The sequence below is a fragment of the Oncorhynchus mykiss genome, chromosome 19 (assembly GCF_013265735.2).
Source record: "Oncorhynchus mykiss isolate Arlee chromosome 19, USDA_OmykA_1.1, whole genome shotgun sequence".
NCBI classification, from domain to species: Eukaryota; Metazoa; Chordata; class Actinopteri; order Salmoniformes; family Salmonidae; genus Oncorhynchus; species Oncorhynchus mykiss.
The window spans coordinates 43,627,875-43,644,579 of record NC_048583.1 but is presented as its reverse complement, the minus strand read 5'-3'; the positions used below and the strand labels follow the sequence as shown (position 1 = coordinate 43,644,579).

At 40.9% G+C, this 16,705-nt stretch overlaps 1 protein-coding gene and 1 pseudogene across 2 annotated transcripts; both read right to left on the bottom strand.

Annotated features, from left to right (window-relative positions):
- Window positions 1-1,101: 1,101 nt before the first annotated feature.
- LOC110498580 lies at window positions 1,102-6,101 on the bottom strand (annotated as a pseudogene).
- Window positions 6,102-9,556: 3,455 nt separating this feature from the next.
- Window positions 9,557-16,455, bottom strand: LOC110497936 (delta-like protein 4). 2 transcript variants are annotated; one of them, XM_021574415.2, is made up of 11 exons: window positions 15,970-16,455; window positions 15,536-15,799; window positions 15,171-15,228; window positions 14,206-14,472; window positions 13,510-13,570; window positions 13,253-13,383; window positions 12,874-13,043; window positions 12,335-12,551; window positions 11,373-12,123; window positions 11,137-11,245; window positions 9,557-10,994 (listed from the first exon to the last, which is right to left on the bottom strand). In XM_021574415.2, exons 1-11 carry the CDS (start codon window positions 16,021-16,023, stop codon window positions 10,989-10,991), a joined length of 2,088 nt encoding a protein of 695 aa, XP_021430090.2. In that variant the 5' UTR covers window positions 16,024-16,455; the 3' UTR covers window positions 9,557-10,988. The 2 variants fall into 2 exon arrangements, with proteins under 2 accessions (XP_021430090.2, XP_021430091.2); XM_021574416.2 differs by having other exon boundaries at window positions 14,206-14,469.
- Between the last annotated feature and the right edge of the window lie 250 nt (window positions 16,456-16,705).

Genomic DNA, 16,705 nt, shown 5'->3' with positions numbered 1-16,705 from the left:
ATTTTTATTTTTCTGCTCTTTTGCACACCAATATCTCTACCTGTACATAACCATCTGATCATTTATCACTCCAGTGTTAATCTGCATAATTGTAATTATTTGCCTACCTTCTCATGCCTTTTGCACACAATGTATATATAGACTCCCCTTTTTTCTACTGTGTTATTGACTTGTTAATTGTTTACTCCATGTGTAACTCTGTGTTGTCTGTTCACACTGCTATGCCTTATCTTGGCCAGGTCGCAGTTGCAAATGAGAACTTGTTCTCAACTAGCCTACCTGGTTAAATAAAGGTGAAATAAAAAAAATAAAAAAAATGTTAGATTGGCCAGATGGAAGCCACTCCTCAGTTAAAGGCACAAGACAGCCCGCTTAGAGTTTACCAAAACAAGATTCTCTGGTCTGATGAAACCAAGATTGAACTTTGGCTTGAATGCCAAGCTTCACGTCTGGAGGAAACCTGACACAGTCCCTATGGTGAAGCATGGTGGTGGCAGCATCATGCTGTAGAGATGTTTTTCAGCAGCAGGAGACGAGTCAGGATTGAGGAAAAGATGAACGGCGCAAAGTACAGAGAGATCCTTGATAAAAAACCTGTTCCAGAGCGCTCAGGACCTCAGACTGGGGCGAAGGTTCACCTTTTATTTTTTTATTTTTTTTTATTTTACCTTTATTTAACCAGGCAAGTCAGTTAAGAACAAATTCTTATTTTCAATGACGGCCTGGGAACAGTGGGTTAACTGCCTGTTCAGGGGCAGAACGACAGATTTGTACCTTGTCAGCTCGGGGGTTTGAACTCGCAACCTTCCGGTTACTAGTCCAACGCTCTAACCACTAGGCTACCCTGCCGCCTTCAACAGGACAACAACCCTAAGCACACAGCCAAGACAACACAGGAATGGCTTCGTGACAAGTCTCTAAATGTCCTTTAGTGGCCCAGCCAGAGCCCAGACTTGAACCCAATCGAAAATAGCTGTGGAGCAACGCTCCCCATACAACCTGACAGAGCTTGAGAGGATCTGCAGAGAAGATTGGGAGAAACTCCCCAAATACAAGTGGGCCAAGCTTGTAGCATCATACCCAAGAAGATTCTAAGCTGTTATCGCTGCCAAAGGTGCTTCAACAAAGTACTGAGTAAAGGGTCTGAATACTTATGTAAATTAAATATTTCCATTTTTTATGTTTAATAAATTTGCAACCATTTCTAGAAACCATTTTTTGCTTAGTCGTTATGGGGGTATTGTGTGTAGGTTGATGAGGGGAAAAAACTATTTAATCAACTCTAGAATAACGCTGTACCAGAACAAAATGTGGAAAAAGTCAAGGGGTCTGAATACTTTCCGAAGGCACTGTGTAGAATTAGACTGAGTGGCCTAATGGATAAGATGTCGGACTTTGAATCAGAAGATTGAGGTTTCGAGTTCCTTCATGGTCGTTCAATTTCACTAGCTTTACTTATTTAGACAGGTTCCCGATTTCCCTAAATATTTCCCTCTTGTTGCCTGGAAAAGTTAGGACATTGTTATGTAGATTTAATAATCATAGACTGCGTGGCCTAATGGATATGGAGTCTGATTCTGCATCAGACAATTGAAAGAGTCTCTTCATAGTTGTTCAAATCACTAGCTTACTTCATTTAGATAGGCTCCCAATTTCTCTACATAAGACATCTCTTGTTGCTGGGAAAAGGTAGGATGTTGTTGTATAGCTTTAATCTGACTGCATGGTGTAATGTTAAGGTGAAACTGTGGTATGCCACTGAGGTAAAGGTTACATTATCTGTTTTATATGAATAGATTCTTCAGTCAGCCATCCTCTATGTCTTCATAGTAAAATACCCTAGGAGTCTTGTACGCAATGCAAGACTACTGTATGATAAAGTTATTCTTTGATATGTAATCAAAGTATACAATAAATGCTGTTCATGGCTATACTAGAAAGCAGATGTGTACAAACAGTCCTTATTAACCAAGTTACTGGTAAAGGTTAAGGTGAATTATGTCACCATTTTTGCACAAGATTGCAGGAAATATAAAAATGTCAGATTTCCCTTTACACACCTTGTAGAGAAACATACAGCACCGTACCCATTAACTTAACACATTTCAATGTCATGGGCGTTCACAGACAATGGACAACAAAAACAGTGATCATGACATGTTGACCCTTTTTATGAGTTATAGTGACTCGCACTCTCTTCATATTGTCATTGTCTTCACATTGATGATATTAACAAGTAGGGTTGCGCGTGTCGTAGCATTGAGTGGTCGTATCGTTGGTCTGATGTGAGTATCCCTGGCCCTGGTAGTTCAGATGAGCAGAGCCAGGGTGGCTGCCTCTATGGAGAAGAGATGGTCATCCTCTACCTCAGGACAGTACAGCCTCATGAATTCAGCCAGGCGAAGGAGGTACTCTATGTTGTGGCCCGTGTTGCCTCTGCAGATGGCAATCTGAGCAGCTATCTCTGTGGGAGTGGCAGGCCCAAGATATATGGGGTTGTCAGAGGTGGCGATGTAGACCAGGGCAAGCAGAGACCCTTGGCACTTCTCTGGGAGTGAACTCCACCATCTTGGTGGCGTAGCCCCCCAGCACAGCCTCTCTCACATTCAAATAATGCAGAGACTCCATTTGGGAGTCGGTGACCTCGTAGGCTACCCCCCAGGTGCAAGCCTGCCGTAAGAAGAGATGGATGTTAGACTGGGGCAGGAGAAGTAGGTAATCAGATTGAATATATATAATATATTGATAATTTTGACTAAGAAGCGCACCTACAGCAAGACATCAATATCACCTGAGAAAGTATACGAGCCAGCAACCCTCTGACTTAGCACGTGTAGCCCGTGTATCTGATGCTGTATGGCCAAAAAGAGTATGAAGTGTTATTATTTTTGGCCAAATAGCATCAGATACATGGGCTACAGATACTAAGAAAGAGGGGTGCTGTTTGCCTCACTCAGAAGCTTTCTCTGGTGAAATAGTTTCAGCCTCTCGCGAAATGAAGGACAATTATTAAACATGGATAGACACAATGAGAAATCATACATTTTTGGGGAAGCCTGGCTTCCCTTGGAATCAATGAATACACGCCACTTTGTAGGCTGAATGTCATTCCACTTACGGTGTTTGTAATAGATGTCCGTCTATTCAAATTGCAGGTGCACAGTGCACTGTTCAGATGCTGGACTTATTTTGGAGTAGATGAACATGCGCAAGTAACCTACTTAAAGGAGTAGTTCACTATTTTACAACTTGATGTTAGATGGTTCCTCACTCTGTGTTACGGTTTTCTTCTGGTGAAGGAGAGGCGGACCAAAATGCAGCGTGGTTATGGTTGAACATCTTTAATAAAGATGATAACGTGAACAATATACAATACAAAAAAAACGTGGAAAAACGAAACAGTCCTAACTGGTGCAAACCACAGAGACAGGAAACAATCACCCACAAAATACCCAAAGAATATGGCTGCCTAAATATGGTTCCCAATCAGAGACAACGATAAACACCTGCCTCTGATTGAGAACCACCCTAGGCAACCATAGACTTTCCTAGACTACTTAACTAAACACAATCCCATAAACTACAAAACCCCTAGACAAAACAAACCACATAAATCACCCATGTCACACCCTGGCCTAACCAAAATAATAAAGAGAAAACAGAATACTAAGACCAGGGCGTGACACTCTGAAAATAGTCTATGGGCCAAGAGAAACTGTAATCCATTGATCCGTTTTCTTTAAACATCCACTACAAACTTCAACTAACTTTAGCCAACACAAGCTAACAATCAATGGAAGTGCTGGAGGCATGTTTAAAAAAATGTATGTCCAAATCACCTGAAATCAATTCAAATCAACTCCCTATTTGGTTTGATGGTACTTAAGGTGGTTGGCCATTAAAAAAAAAACATGGTCACATGCCCCCATCACTTCCATTGATTGTTAGCGTGTGGTGGCTAAAGTTAGCTGAAGTTTGTAATGGCTGTTAATAAAAGAAAACTGAACCATGGACTACAGTTTCTCCTTGGCCCATAGACTACTTTCAGGGTGAGGGACCATCTAACATCAAGTTGTAAAATAGTGAGCTTCTCCTTTAATCTACTTTTTGAAGTGATTTGTTTGACAATCAGATAAAAACATAATGGCTGGTTGTGTTCATGACACATTAAAAGGTCAAAGTTCAATTACATGTCTTTACTATAAAGCCCATAAAAAATAGAGACCCCTCCAATGTCACAGTATAATTTGCACTCTGGATGCCACTTTCAAGTGAATTTACAGATGTATGATAAAATCCTTATATCAAATCCTGGCCTTGAATCCAAAAACTGTAACAGGTGTTTTGAAATTGATGTATGATTTATTTGATCAGAGAAATGTACAAAACCTAAGCTCAAACATTTAAAGTGTTGAACCAAAAAATACACCTTGTGTCACGAATATCACCGAAGGTGGCTCCCCTTCCCGTTCGGGTGGCGCTCGGCGTCGCCGGTCTACTAGCTGCCACCGATCCCTTTTTCGTTTGGTTTTGTCTAATTGGTTTCACCTGTTCCTTGTTGGGGTTTTTGGGTTGGGGTTATTTAAGTTTGGTTAGCTCGCCTGTGTTAGTGGGGGCTTGTCACTGTTATGTCAAGAGGTGTTCCTGATTATTGTTGGGTTTTTTCGCTGTCCGGTGGGGTACCAGTTTTTTTTTTCTTCTTCAAATTTACCTTTATTTAACTGAACTGCCTGTTCAGGGGCAGAACGACAGATTTGTACCTTGTCAGGGTTTGAACTTGCAACCTTCCGGTTACTAGTCCAACGCTCTAACCACTAGGCTACCCTGCCGCCGGTAGAGTGTATTACGCCTGTGTTCGGTGTCACCCGTTGTACGTTTTTCTGTTGGACATTAAAGTGTTTTTTCCCAAATTCTCTGCTCTCTGCGCCTGACTCCACACCCATCACTCTTCGAGCGTTACACCTTGCATCGATTAAGGTTCAATATGTTATGACCCTCCTCCCCGCCAGTGTCAATGTATTTTACAACACAAAGTACAGTACTTATTCATGGTAGACAGGATCAAAACAAATGTGAGCTGTAGGTGTGTTCTGGGTTATTTTGAAACAAAGCCACTTACATCATGATCTTCCACTAAAGTCACCACTCTACCTGGCTGTGGAGGATAAGGACCATAGATATAAGGACAGAGATTAATAGAGCACATGAGGATCAATGCACAGTCAGCATTGTTTTACCAATTCATTTCTACTTAGGCTAGACTAGCCTACTACATGTGAGCCTATCAGGTTAGGTATTTTTGGCCATGCCAGACCTTTATGTACGTTGACATTTCCATAACCAATATGTTTGCAACACAAATCAGACATTTTTTATTAGACTTTTCATTTGACTTCCCACCTTCTGAAGCTCAACAGTTTGATCTGAGATAATATTATGTCTGTCTACAGCAGCAGCAAATACACTGATTGCATTTCTGAAGGTAAAGACTTACCAAGTCTTTGTCTCCTCGATGAAAATTGTCCCCATGCCAGAAGCGTCTACTAAATCCTTTGATATAGCCGACGTAGTTTATCTTGTATTTGAAGTCTGGTTTCCAGACTAATGAGCCATATCCGAATATCCACAGGCTGGGTTTTTCTGATACAGTAATGTCCAGTAGCTTCATTATGGTTAGTTGGTCGTGTTCAGTCAGGTAAAATGTAAGAGAATATGTAAAGTATTGCCTATTTTCTTCTGTCAAGAAATAGCCCGCTGGGCACACACTGGTTGAATCAAAGTTGTTTCCACGTTGAACCAAGTGGAATAGACGTTTAATTGAGGTCTGTGGCCAGTGGGAGCTGTTATACGATGTTACGGGTGGAGCTCACTCTCCTTTGTAGATGCATTCCGAAGCATGAGACCGCTGAACTACTCGCTATAAATGCATTTCGCCGAGCATGGTTTTTCCTAGGCGTTTCGAATAGTCTTGCTAATGTGTAATAACCCTATCATAGCCTACCCAAAGATGTTGATAAATGTAAAAGAGCTGATGCATAGACCTAGTATCTCTCACCGCAACTTCTATCCGTACAATCAGTTTTTTGTGTCTATCAACCAATGTGCAGTACTACTACAACAGTATATTGGTTTACAGACAGACACGTGTATGTGTTGTGGCGGGATGTCAGACCAAGACGTTGCTGACCAATGATATCATAGAAGAGGTCGTACTAAAAGTACAAGCCGACCAATTAGAAACCTTATCGAGCACAAAACATTCTCTGAAATCCTGTTTTCGAACGTTACAATGTTGCTATAACAACATATTTGACGAACAGACACTGACAGTGATCTGTAGGGGAGAGTGGGGAAAATTGAGCCGAATGCGTAAATTGAGCCACCACTGTTTCTAAGAAACCATAAACAAAGAAGAAACCACATGGCATGGAAAAAGAGGTAAGCAAATTGGGTCCCCAAAAATATTTGCACGAAGTCAAATTATTGTATTGTGTTAGAGGTTTCATGATGCTTGTTTCTAAAATGTTTAGAATTTTTTTATTTTATTTAACCTTTATTTAACTAGGCAAGGCAGTTAAGATCAAATTCTTATTTACATTGACGGCCTACCAGGGAACAGTGGGTTAACTGCCTTGTTCAGGGGCAGAACGGCAGATTTTTACCTTGTCAGCTCGGGGATTCGATCCAGCAACCTTTCGGTTAAAATTATTAAAAGACTAAAAAAGTGGTCTCTTGGCACAACTTACCCCAGGTATTACCCCAGGTCTTACCCCAGGTATGGGGTAAGTTGTGCAAACTGAGGTATTTTGTGCCGAGAGACCACTTTTTTTGGACAAGCTATGTTTTCAAAACTGAAATGTTTAAATTAATTCTGATTATTACCAGGGAAATATATGTGGATGGCTTTGTCAGACAATAATACTATTTCTATTGACGGAGTAATGCTGAATGGGAAGAAAATGGCTCAACTTACCCAACTCTCCTCTACTATCTGAATTGATTTTGAGCATCACAACTGTTTTGATAAGAGAGGGGATTTATTAAATGTGTAGTTTAATCTTTACTTGTGGTGTCACTGGAAGTAATGTACAATGTATCCTACTGTATTTGCAATCTTGTAGTCGTTTGATTTACTGAAAATGGTATCTAATAATCATGAGTCACATAAAAGACACAGACATATAAAGTAATTCAACAATTCATTAATTCATGAATTACTTCATTCATTCATTATTCCATCCTTTCATTGTATTTCAGAGGATAGTTTACATAACACAGAAACGGCAAGCTATTTTTTCCCCATTCACAGGATGTTGAAAGCTCTTACATTATGTTTCCTGGTTATACATAGATTGACAGTGACACTGGCTGTCCAATGTCCAAACTTGTGAGTTGATTTGAGTATATCCTGTAAAAATGCTTTGCTTGAGATCTTGCAATTCCACCATGGATGTTGGTGTGATAGTAGTGTTTGAAAAATACATGTTTACTCTCTTTGAAGTACTTTGAAGTACTGTATGTATGTGTATCACTGTTTGCTTCATTGCTCTCCATTGTCAGGAAAGTAAGGCAAGCAGCAAGCCTGCAGTCTCTTTTTAACCATGTGTGAAAACGGAGCTCCCATTATATCCTTGAGTGTCACATAGTGTGATACCACAGAAGCAGCTAATGAGATTAGCTAAAAATAGAAGCATTAGCTTGCAGAATAAGATCCAAGTATTGTAAAGCCCTTTTAACATCTGTTCTCTTCTTAGGTGTCTCTCTAGCACCCTATATAAGCTTGTATCATACCTGATCAATGAATGACGCTTAAGTAGACGATTTACCTTCAGCCCTCTTTGACCTCAGGCTAGGACAATGATGTTTTGGTCCTACCGTGGCATGAACAACACAGTCTGATAATGGTGTTCCATATACAATAGCTTATTTGATATCATCACAAAATCTTAAAATATAGAATACTCCCCGTGCCTCTAGTTATCCAATTCTCATTTTAAGTATTGAAGGAAATGTTGCAAGTAACTTCCATGTATGGTTTACTGCCCCCATGTGTTAATTAAGAACATTACAAAAAGAAAGGAAACTGTCTGAAGTTACTGTATTTCCTGAGATCAGATGCCCTTTCCTCAATGTTAACATGCAAATTATTGTCAATACACTCTATTTTGAAAACTGTTTTAGGTTTAATTTAGATTTAATTCTCATTGTTTGAGTGTTGTAAAGCAGTCATTTACTATTTTCTTTATATCCCTGGAAAGTCACTAGTTGGGGTCTCCTCAGTCGAGCACTTGATTCTCTTTTGTTCAAGCTGGCCTGAAGCACGTTTAGGTACTCTCTTTCTATCAGTCATTTACTATGTTTGTTTTTTATAGGACTTTGAGGATTTTTGTGATGAATAAATGCCTTTATAATCAAACATCTTATCCTTGTGAAGAACATAGAGCAATTGATAATGATGTTTGCAACCGTGGGAAATAGGAATGGGAGAATACATTTTTATCAACATGCAGTCTTTTTGTAACAGATGTGAGAGAAGTTGTTGGCCAGTGTCCTGTGCATTTTAATCTGACGGGATGCAGGAAATGTTGTCAATTGGCCAAAAACAGGATGCTTTGATTATAACACAATGAAAATATGTGGCTTTATGGTAGATGTCTGAAAGGGATATAAAATAGGAAAGAAAATATAATATGTGAAAAAGACAAAAGTGTGGGTGTTAGGGTTGTTAAGAGAAAATAATTATTCAAACTAATCAATATAATAGCAGAGATGGATGATCAGGCGTTAAGCATGTGATCGTTGTCTTTGTTGGGAGATCTGGACTGGCTGGGGTGTTGTGTTGGCTTTAGCACCCCTTCAAGGCTGCCGGTAACTTGGCACTGGACTCTTGGGGCCCTATTTGCTGCATTCACGCTCAGTTAGAGAGGAGGCACTGATTTTCCCAGTGGTGTAGGGTCACACCCCAAAGCATCTGCCTGGTTTTGTTAAGTAGCCTCTTTTCCAGATTGTGTTCCCTCCTCGTCTCAATATTTTAACTTATGGGGTGGACATCCAAGGAAACAGCTTGACATTTTAACACCAGAAAAGCTCAATATGAATTTAAAATTCTATTACCTCTACAATTGTTTAAGTAATGTCCCCTCCATCCTGGACTTTTCCTAAATAAGTCTATTTAACACATGTATGTTGTAAGAATTTCGATATCACAAACAGTTTTGTCATTTTTTTCCCCGAAAATGTACTTTTTCAAATCCTCCTACAGAGTCACATGCAGCAACGGATAGCCTACAGTAACATAAGCAAATGAACATGCCATAGAGTTAATAAAAAATAAAAAAAGACCTTCATAAACACAACCCACATATTTTTTTCTTCGATACCGTATATTAAATGTATTTATTAGACTGTTAAGGCAAATTAGTCAAAATGACTGCTCATTGACTCAAATGGAGTTAAGCCAGTTTAAAGCAACTTGAATGCTTGACAACAAGGGGCATAAGGATGAGATTGATGTTCTTTTTGAAAAACAAACACAAATATTGACCATTCTGTGTACTGTACTTCAACATTTTTATTCAATTTTTTTTATATATACCTTTTGTCCATATTTCTCACACGGCTGTCAAATACAATACTGTCCACTAAATGATTGCGTGCACATTGATTTCACATCACATTGACTCACCAGTCACCACCGTATGCATGTGATTACTAGAACTGCTACAAGGTCATACATCATCTAGACAATGAATCCATTTCCACAACAGGGGATGGACTTCAACGGAAGGTTCTTAATCATTCCAATATCTAGGCAAATTGACAGTTCTATAGTTGACCACTTCTACTCAACATGAAACCAACAAACAGTGTACCAGATATGTTTTCATTGTTTAAAAAACAACAATCACAACAACATTAAACATTAAAATAAATTCAACTTTTTGGGCATCAAATTGAAAACCGTTGTACACCGACTTCTAAATTTATAAATATACATTATATACAAAATAATCGTATAAAACATAATAGAAAGACCAGTGCTTCATAATATTTAAATAACTAGTGAAATACTAATCTTTAAAAAAACATTATTGGTTCAGTAATGTCAATTTTAATTATAGGCGTCCTTGGTATGATAGTCACTTTTGTTTTTCTTTGTTTTCATTTCTGGGCAATGTTGCATAATAAGAAGTAAAAATGCTTCTTCTTGAATCCCCCTGGCACTACGTCATTTATTGCATCAGTTGTTTTCTCTTAAAAGTATTTTCCCTTCAGTTTTAGTTGTGCAATGGATCCAAGAAGAAGCAGGGTATCAAGCTCTATAACCCATACTTAAGGCTCTGTGATTCGGGATGCATACATTCTTTATTAACATTTTTTATGTAAATAATAATAATAATAATAATAATTTACAAAATTGACATAGGCCTGGGTCTCAAATATTCTCAAAAAATGAACCGTTTCTAGTATTTTTTTAATCTCCTTGAAAGTTTATTAAACAAAGTCTCCTTTTTTGCATACTGTAGCACATCACCAGGGTAAATGGAAGTAGCTGGCTTCTTCCACAGTCTTGTTGGCAGTAAGTTGATTGGTTGGTTGCTGATTGCTGATTATCAAAATAAGGTGGAGTATCTCCAGACAGAGCCCTCTCGTCCTGCTGATGGGCAAGGTGGCATAAACACATAGGCCTGTTTTCCATGGATATGGTCAGACAAGTCCTGTCAAGGGGCTGAATCTGTCAGTACACCCTGACGGTGAAACATCCAAAAGTCCAAGTTGTGTATTATTTCTCACAGTCTGTTCAGTCCTTACATTCTAACAAAGTTCTGTAGTTTGAGTCCTATTGCATTCATAGAGCACACCGGCTCGGTCCAGTTATCAAGTTTTCAAGAGCAGCAATTCACAGTTAAATAAATCCCTGTCTGTTTCTACACTGTAAACAGTCCAGAAGATATCCATTCTTCAGAATGTCTGATACCCTCCATGTATTATACCTGGTAGTAGAAGACAAAAAGTTAAGAGCAATACAATGGAAACCGTAATATATTTTTGCATTGCTGATTGATAACAGTTAATGACATGCTGTCAAGAGTTGCAGGAACATGTTCAGAGGAAATGTGAAAAAATAATCTTTACCTCAGTTGCTATGACGCATTCATTTTTCTCCTCTGCTATCACAAACACAGACTGGTATATGGAATCTCTTGGAGAACATATCGTTGCTATCCTACACTCTGGCCTTTCGCTGTAAATGAAAAGAAAACATGTCAACACTTTTAAACACCAAACCACTGTCATTTATCAAACCCTGGAAAATAGGAAGTAGGTCAAATCTATCCAGGTTGTCATCTGCAGGCAGCATTTGAACTTACCTGTACTTTCTACTCAACGGCATTTTCTCCTCTATCGTCTTTTTACAGTTCTCGTCTTTATCCTCTTGCGACGGCTCATCCTTGTACTCCTTGAAGGTTTTGTTGTCCAAGTGGTAGTTGATGTGTTTGTGGTTTTGGGACTTCTCCCTGAGACAATCCACCTCCAGGTCCAGGACCACCTTTTTGTTGGTGTTCTTCAGCTGCAGGTCAGAAATGAGGTTTTCCTTCTGGAAATGTGAAAGGTTGTTCATGGTCTCTGAGTCCTGCTCCCTCTTCCTCTGCTGCTGGATGTGGCGCAGGACCATGGCCACCATGCAGATCAGCACCAGGAGCACCACCAGGCCCACACCCAGACAGATGGCTGCCCAGTTGAGCCTGTCTTGGGTCTCTCTGACAGGGCTGGGGCTGGGGCTGGGGGGGATGAGTAAAGGCACATCGTAGTATTGGCACTGGGTGCCGCTGAAGTGGGCTGAGCAGGTGCAGTCAGCAGGCTGGCCTTTGGCCCCGTTGGTGCAGGTCCCACCGTTCAGGCAGGGTTTGGAGGCACAGCTGTCAGTGGGCTTGTCACAGTTGCGGCCGGTGTAGCCCAGGGGGCAGATGCAGGTGTAGTCGTTGATGCGGTCCATGCAGCTGGCTCCGTTGGCGCAGGGGTTCATGGAACACTCGTTGATGTTGATCTCGCAGCGTGGGCCGGTGAAGCCTGAGCGGCAGCTGCACCAACGTGTGGTGCCGTGGATAACACAACGTCCACCTGAACAGAACAGCCCAGCATTATCAAACAGTGCACATCATATTCAATTGAGGTTAGCTCTAATGCAGATGTCTCTAGAGAGAACATTCCAAATTGATTTGTTTGAGTAAGTGCTCTGTACTGACAGTGTTGAAAAGAACTGAAAGTCAATTAACAAATTCCTTCTAATTGTTGTTGTTGAGATGTGGAGAGAGTGGAAACTATCACATACCATTTGTACAGGGCAAGGAGGTGCATTTGTCCACTTTCTTTTCACAGTTGAGTCCAGTGAAGCCCCCTGGGCACTCGCACATGTAGCTCCGCCCGTTGTCCCTTTCTCTGCACTTCCCGTGGAAGCAGGGTGAATCGGCACAAGTCAGCATTCTGTGCTCGCAGTGCGTCCCCTCGAACCCCTGTGGACATGCACACCTATAGCCGTTCTCAAGGTCCTGTTGGCCACAGATAGACAGAGGTTATCACAGCCCACTGTCACAGGAAACAATCCCAGCAAAATTCGGTGTAGGTTTCTTGCTGTGCCTCTCATTTCGATGCCCTTGCGACTCCACATTATTATCTCATAATTCTCATGCCCCCTGTGCCCCAGTTTGAATTACATTCATTTACAGAAGAGAGTATGTGAACTGGCTAAAGGTCTGTCTGTTGCATTCTTCTATACCGGCCTAGAGATGTGGATAGATATAGGAAAAACAAAAACAGGAAAGCCTGTGTGTGCTGTGTGTTGTGGGAAACGGATAGGCTTTCCGGGCTTACCAAGCACTGGCCTCCGTTCCGACAGGGCTGGCTGTCGCACTCCCTGACCTCGCTGTCACACTTATCCCCTGTGAAGCCCGGCTGGCAGGTACAGGTGTAGCTCCCCTGGCCTGTGTTCATACAAGTGGCCCCATTACGACACGGCTTGTGATGGGTGCAATAGTTCAGATCTGTGGATAAATGTGTTTGAAAAACAGTTACTCCCCGGCCCTAGTCTCCTATCATAATCAGGATGCCTGATGACTCTTGCAATATTGTAGGAACATGTCATATTTATACTGTCATATAGCACGTCTTGTGGTTTCCCCCTATGGGCTATTGAACAGCAGTACTTCTGTATTGTTTCACAGCAGGACCCAGAGGAGCCGGAGACACTGACCTTGGTCACAGAGGAGGCCTCCCCAGCCCTCTTTGCAGGTGCACTGCCAGGGCTGCTGACAAGTGCCATGTTTGCAGGATGGATGCCTTTTACACTCATTACAGAAGGTGCCCTGCCAGCCCTCTCTGCATCTGTCACAAACAAAACATCACACCTTTAGCACTGTGTACGTACACACATGCAGGCAGGCAGGCAAGCATGTATGTAAACACACATATACACACACACACACACTAGATGGACTATTGTATACTTACACACACTGTCCTGGCCTTGAGCAATTTCCATTTAATTTGCTGCACCCTTCAAGGCAAATTGCTGCATATAAACGTGAGACAAAAGAGGAACTTTATTTTTTTGTAAACTCATTCAACAATACATCATAAAGATTAGGAATCCCCTTCCCACTGTTGTAGTATCAAAACGGTTACCTGTCTATTTCTAATGAAACCTTAATTTGCTGTTTCTGTGTTGTGACATTGAATTTGCATGGTTACAAGACTAGTGTTTAACGGCTGGTTAGGCCTGAGCAGATGCTTGGTCTCAAAAGCGGACAGCTGCCCCATTGTTGTTGGTAGGCTGTTGAACCCTGTTTGCAGCTGCTGCCCTACCGCTCAACAATAGAGCCCGCAATTTAGTGGCGCGTGGCTGATAATAATGCCGCGATTAACCCGGCGCGTGCTGCTTTACCAGAACGCTACCCGGGATTATTCTACCCACATGTTCCCAAAATTGTGAGAAATCTAGGGGTGAAGGGGCTGGGTTGGGAGGGAGCGCGCCGCACTATTTTCGCTCATCCTTGTCACTCCAAACTGCAAATCTAAGCCTTTCTAGAGAAGCGGCATCTCGACACTATGGGCCCTATTATGCAAATACTTTGAGAAATAACATCCTACTACATTTTGTGAAAGGTCTTCTTAAGAAACCCAGAATATTTTATTCTGATTGCTTACGTTCTTCGCAGTATTGTCCCTTCCAGCCCGGTAGACATGATATTTGCCCGTCAGGGTTGCAGGTGTAGTGGCCAAAACGGTCGTCTCTTGGAGCGCATATTTTTGAACAACTGTCCCCGTAGTAATTTGCATGGCAGATGAACCGGTATGAGTACCTTAACTCCGTCTGCCTCACACTTTGCACATCCTGGGACCACTCATCTCCTACTTCCAACTTTCTTTGAATGGCAAAATAACTAATCAATAAAGCAGGGTTGTTTGTATCTGCTGGGATAGAGAACAAAAAACATGCGTCAAGATAGTGTGGCCTATCAAGTAGGCTACTACTGTATGATTGCATGCTTTTTAAAAAGGCCAAACAAACAGTGCACATTGCCTTGAATTATTTCTCTCAATATGATATATAGAAAGTAAATGTGTAATGCAAGTTTTCAGTTTATGATAGGCATGTATCAAGGCCTGTGCCCTATTTTTCAATTGGGTCGTTGGACTGCGATTGAAATGTCATCTTCCTTTATGTCAGCAAAACATTTTCAACCCATTATTCCCCTTCCAAAGGGCGGAACAGCAAAAGGTGTAAAATACAGGAAAAGCAGTCAGAGGCTTTTGGCAAGGTTTAGATATTCTCACTAAAGACTTGAACACTTTCCCACGCTTAAAATAAACCAGAGGAAGTGCGATTGTGTTGGACACAGAGCATGAAAGAAGTGCTCTGTTGCACGTAATTCATCATGACACATGGGCATCAACACATTCATATTTCCAAGTTTCATTATAACTGCAACATTTCTGTTTACATTGCATTTATTAATACTGCATAAATTGCATTTATTTATGCTGCATAAATTGCATTTAATTATACTGCGTAATGATTTAAATCTAGAGCATAGGGAGTATTTGTCATGCATCTGTAACAGTGCCATGTATCCCTCTAGCGGTGGTCAAGTATGTAGCGTGCCACTCACCTTCAGGTAGATCCGCTGAAGGAGAAAACCATGCTTCAATGATTAGAGAAAACGAGCCCTAGGAGTGGAGAAAAAACATTAGCCTACCATGAGTTTCATTTTTTCAGTTGCACATCTTTTTTCACTATTTTTTTCTTCTTTAGATAACATCTATTGAATGATATGTGGACTAGGCTAATGACATACTAACATGTTATCATAAATCCTCATGCACGTCTATATAGGTTAGTGCAGTTGTTTGATTTATGCTTAGCTTTTCACCACCCATCTTATTTCAAACACCGTTATTCCATGTATCAATAGGCATATATATTCTCAACCACTTCAATGTGATATTTTAGGCAATGCATAGTATAGTGTCTTACCGGCCATGCGAAGTGGGTGAGTGGCAGGCGAATAGGTTTAGTGAACGTGCCGTCCTCCATGACGCTGAATGAGTTGGTGCCTAGTACAGGTGTAACGACACTGCCGAAGTAGCAGTCACCTGGTGACACTACGGTCTGGTAGTTCTTCAAGCAAACTCGGAAAAAAGTCCTACACACCGGACTACAAGCTACGCCGTTCGCCAGCAAACCTCTATTATTCTGAAACTGATGAAGATCAAGCTCGAATACACCAGATCCCAGAACCTAAAGGAAGATAATCAATTAATAAATATAGAACAATATTCCATTGCAATAATTTACATTGCGCATTATTATAGGCGTATTATATGCTATTACATTGTGCATTATTACACTGTTGCTGTGTCAACATCTAGGCATGAACGATTCCAATAATAGTTTAACTATAAAATTACCTGCTTAAAAATCGTTATAATAATTGCGATGATAAAGGTAAACCAAGTTGCCATTCTTTTCCACAGATCGGTTCGTATCCTTTGAAAAATAACCTGTTCTCCACAGAGGGCTCTTATTCCAAGCAGTGATGATGAAATATGAAGTTTGGAAATTAGAAATAAATAAATCCTTCTTCAAAACCTTTTTGGGCGAGACCGAGCTCCGCAATCCAAAACGCGCAGAAGTTGAGAAACCTTGTTATCCAGACAGTGAGATGCAGGTCAAACGCATAACAGTAACGTCAATATCCACAGTTTATTCATCCTTCTGTCTTTACGTTGACCTTCCATCTTGATCCTGCTGAAAATGTGTTTTCTCTTGGCGTTGTGTCGATGCAACTCTTGCGCTTTGCTTATACAGAAAGCTTTTGGTGGCGCCAATATTGTTATGAAAATATGGCAGGACATCAGTCACAGAGCACTCTGTTTCTTAATGAAGGGTGTTTCACGTCTCGGTTCACGTTATATACTTGTGTGTCATTATGAATACTGTCAATCAATAAACACCGCCCCTTTCCATCCACGCCTGTTGCAACCAACCCTCATGTCCAATTTTAATAATCCTGCCGTTGTCTCTCGCAGGAGACAGACTTCTGACTATCAACAATTCGGCATCTGTTGATATGTTTTTGGTTCACTGAAAGGGGTTTTCAGCACGTGTAGCCTTACAGCAATTGTGAATTTGGTAGCCTTACAG

What these genes read in the sequence shown, in the direction of transcription:
- LOC110497936 (XM_021574415.2), bottom strand. Translation starts at nt 16,023, where the DNA reads ATGGCAACTTGGTTTACCTTTATCATCGCAATTATTATAACGATTTTT. An exon ending in CTCCTTGCCCTGTACAAATG is followed by an intron (nt 12,124 to 12,334) that starts GTATGTGATAGT and finishes TGTTCTGTTCAG; the next exon opens with GTGGACGTTGTGTTATCCAC. An exon ending in CCGTTGAGTAGAAAGTACAG is followed by an intron (nt 11,246 to 11,372) that starts GTAAGTTCAAAT and finishes TTTCATTTACAG; the next exon opens with CGAAAGGCCAGAGTGTAGGA.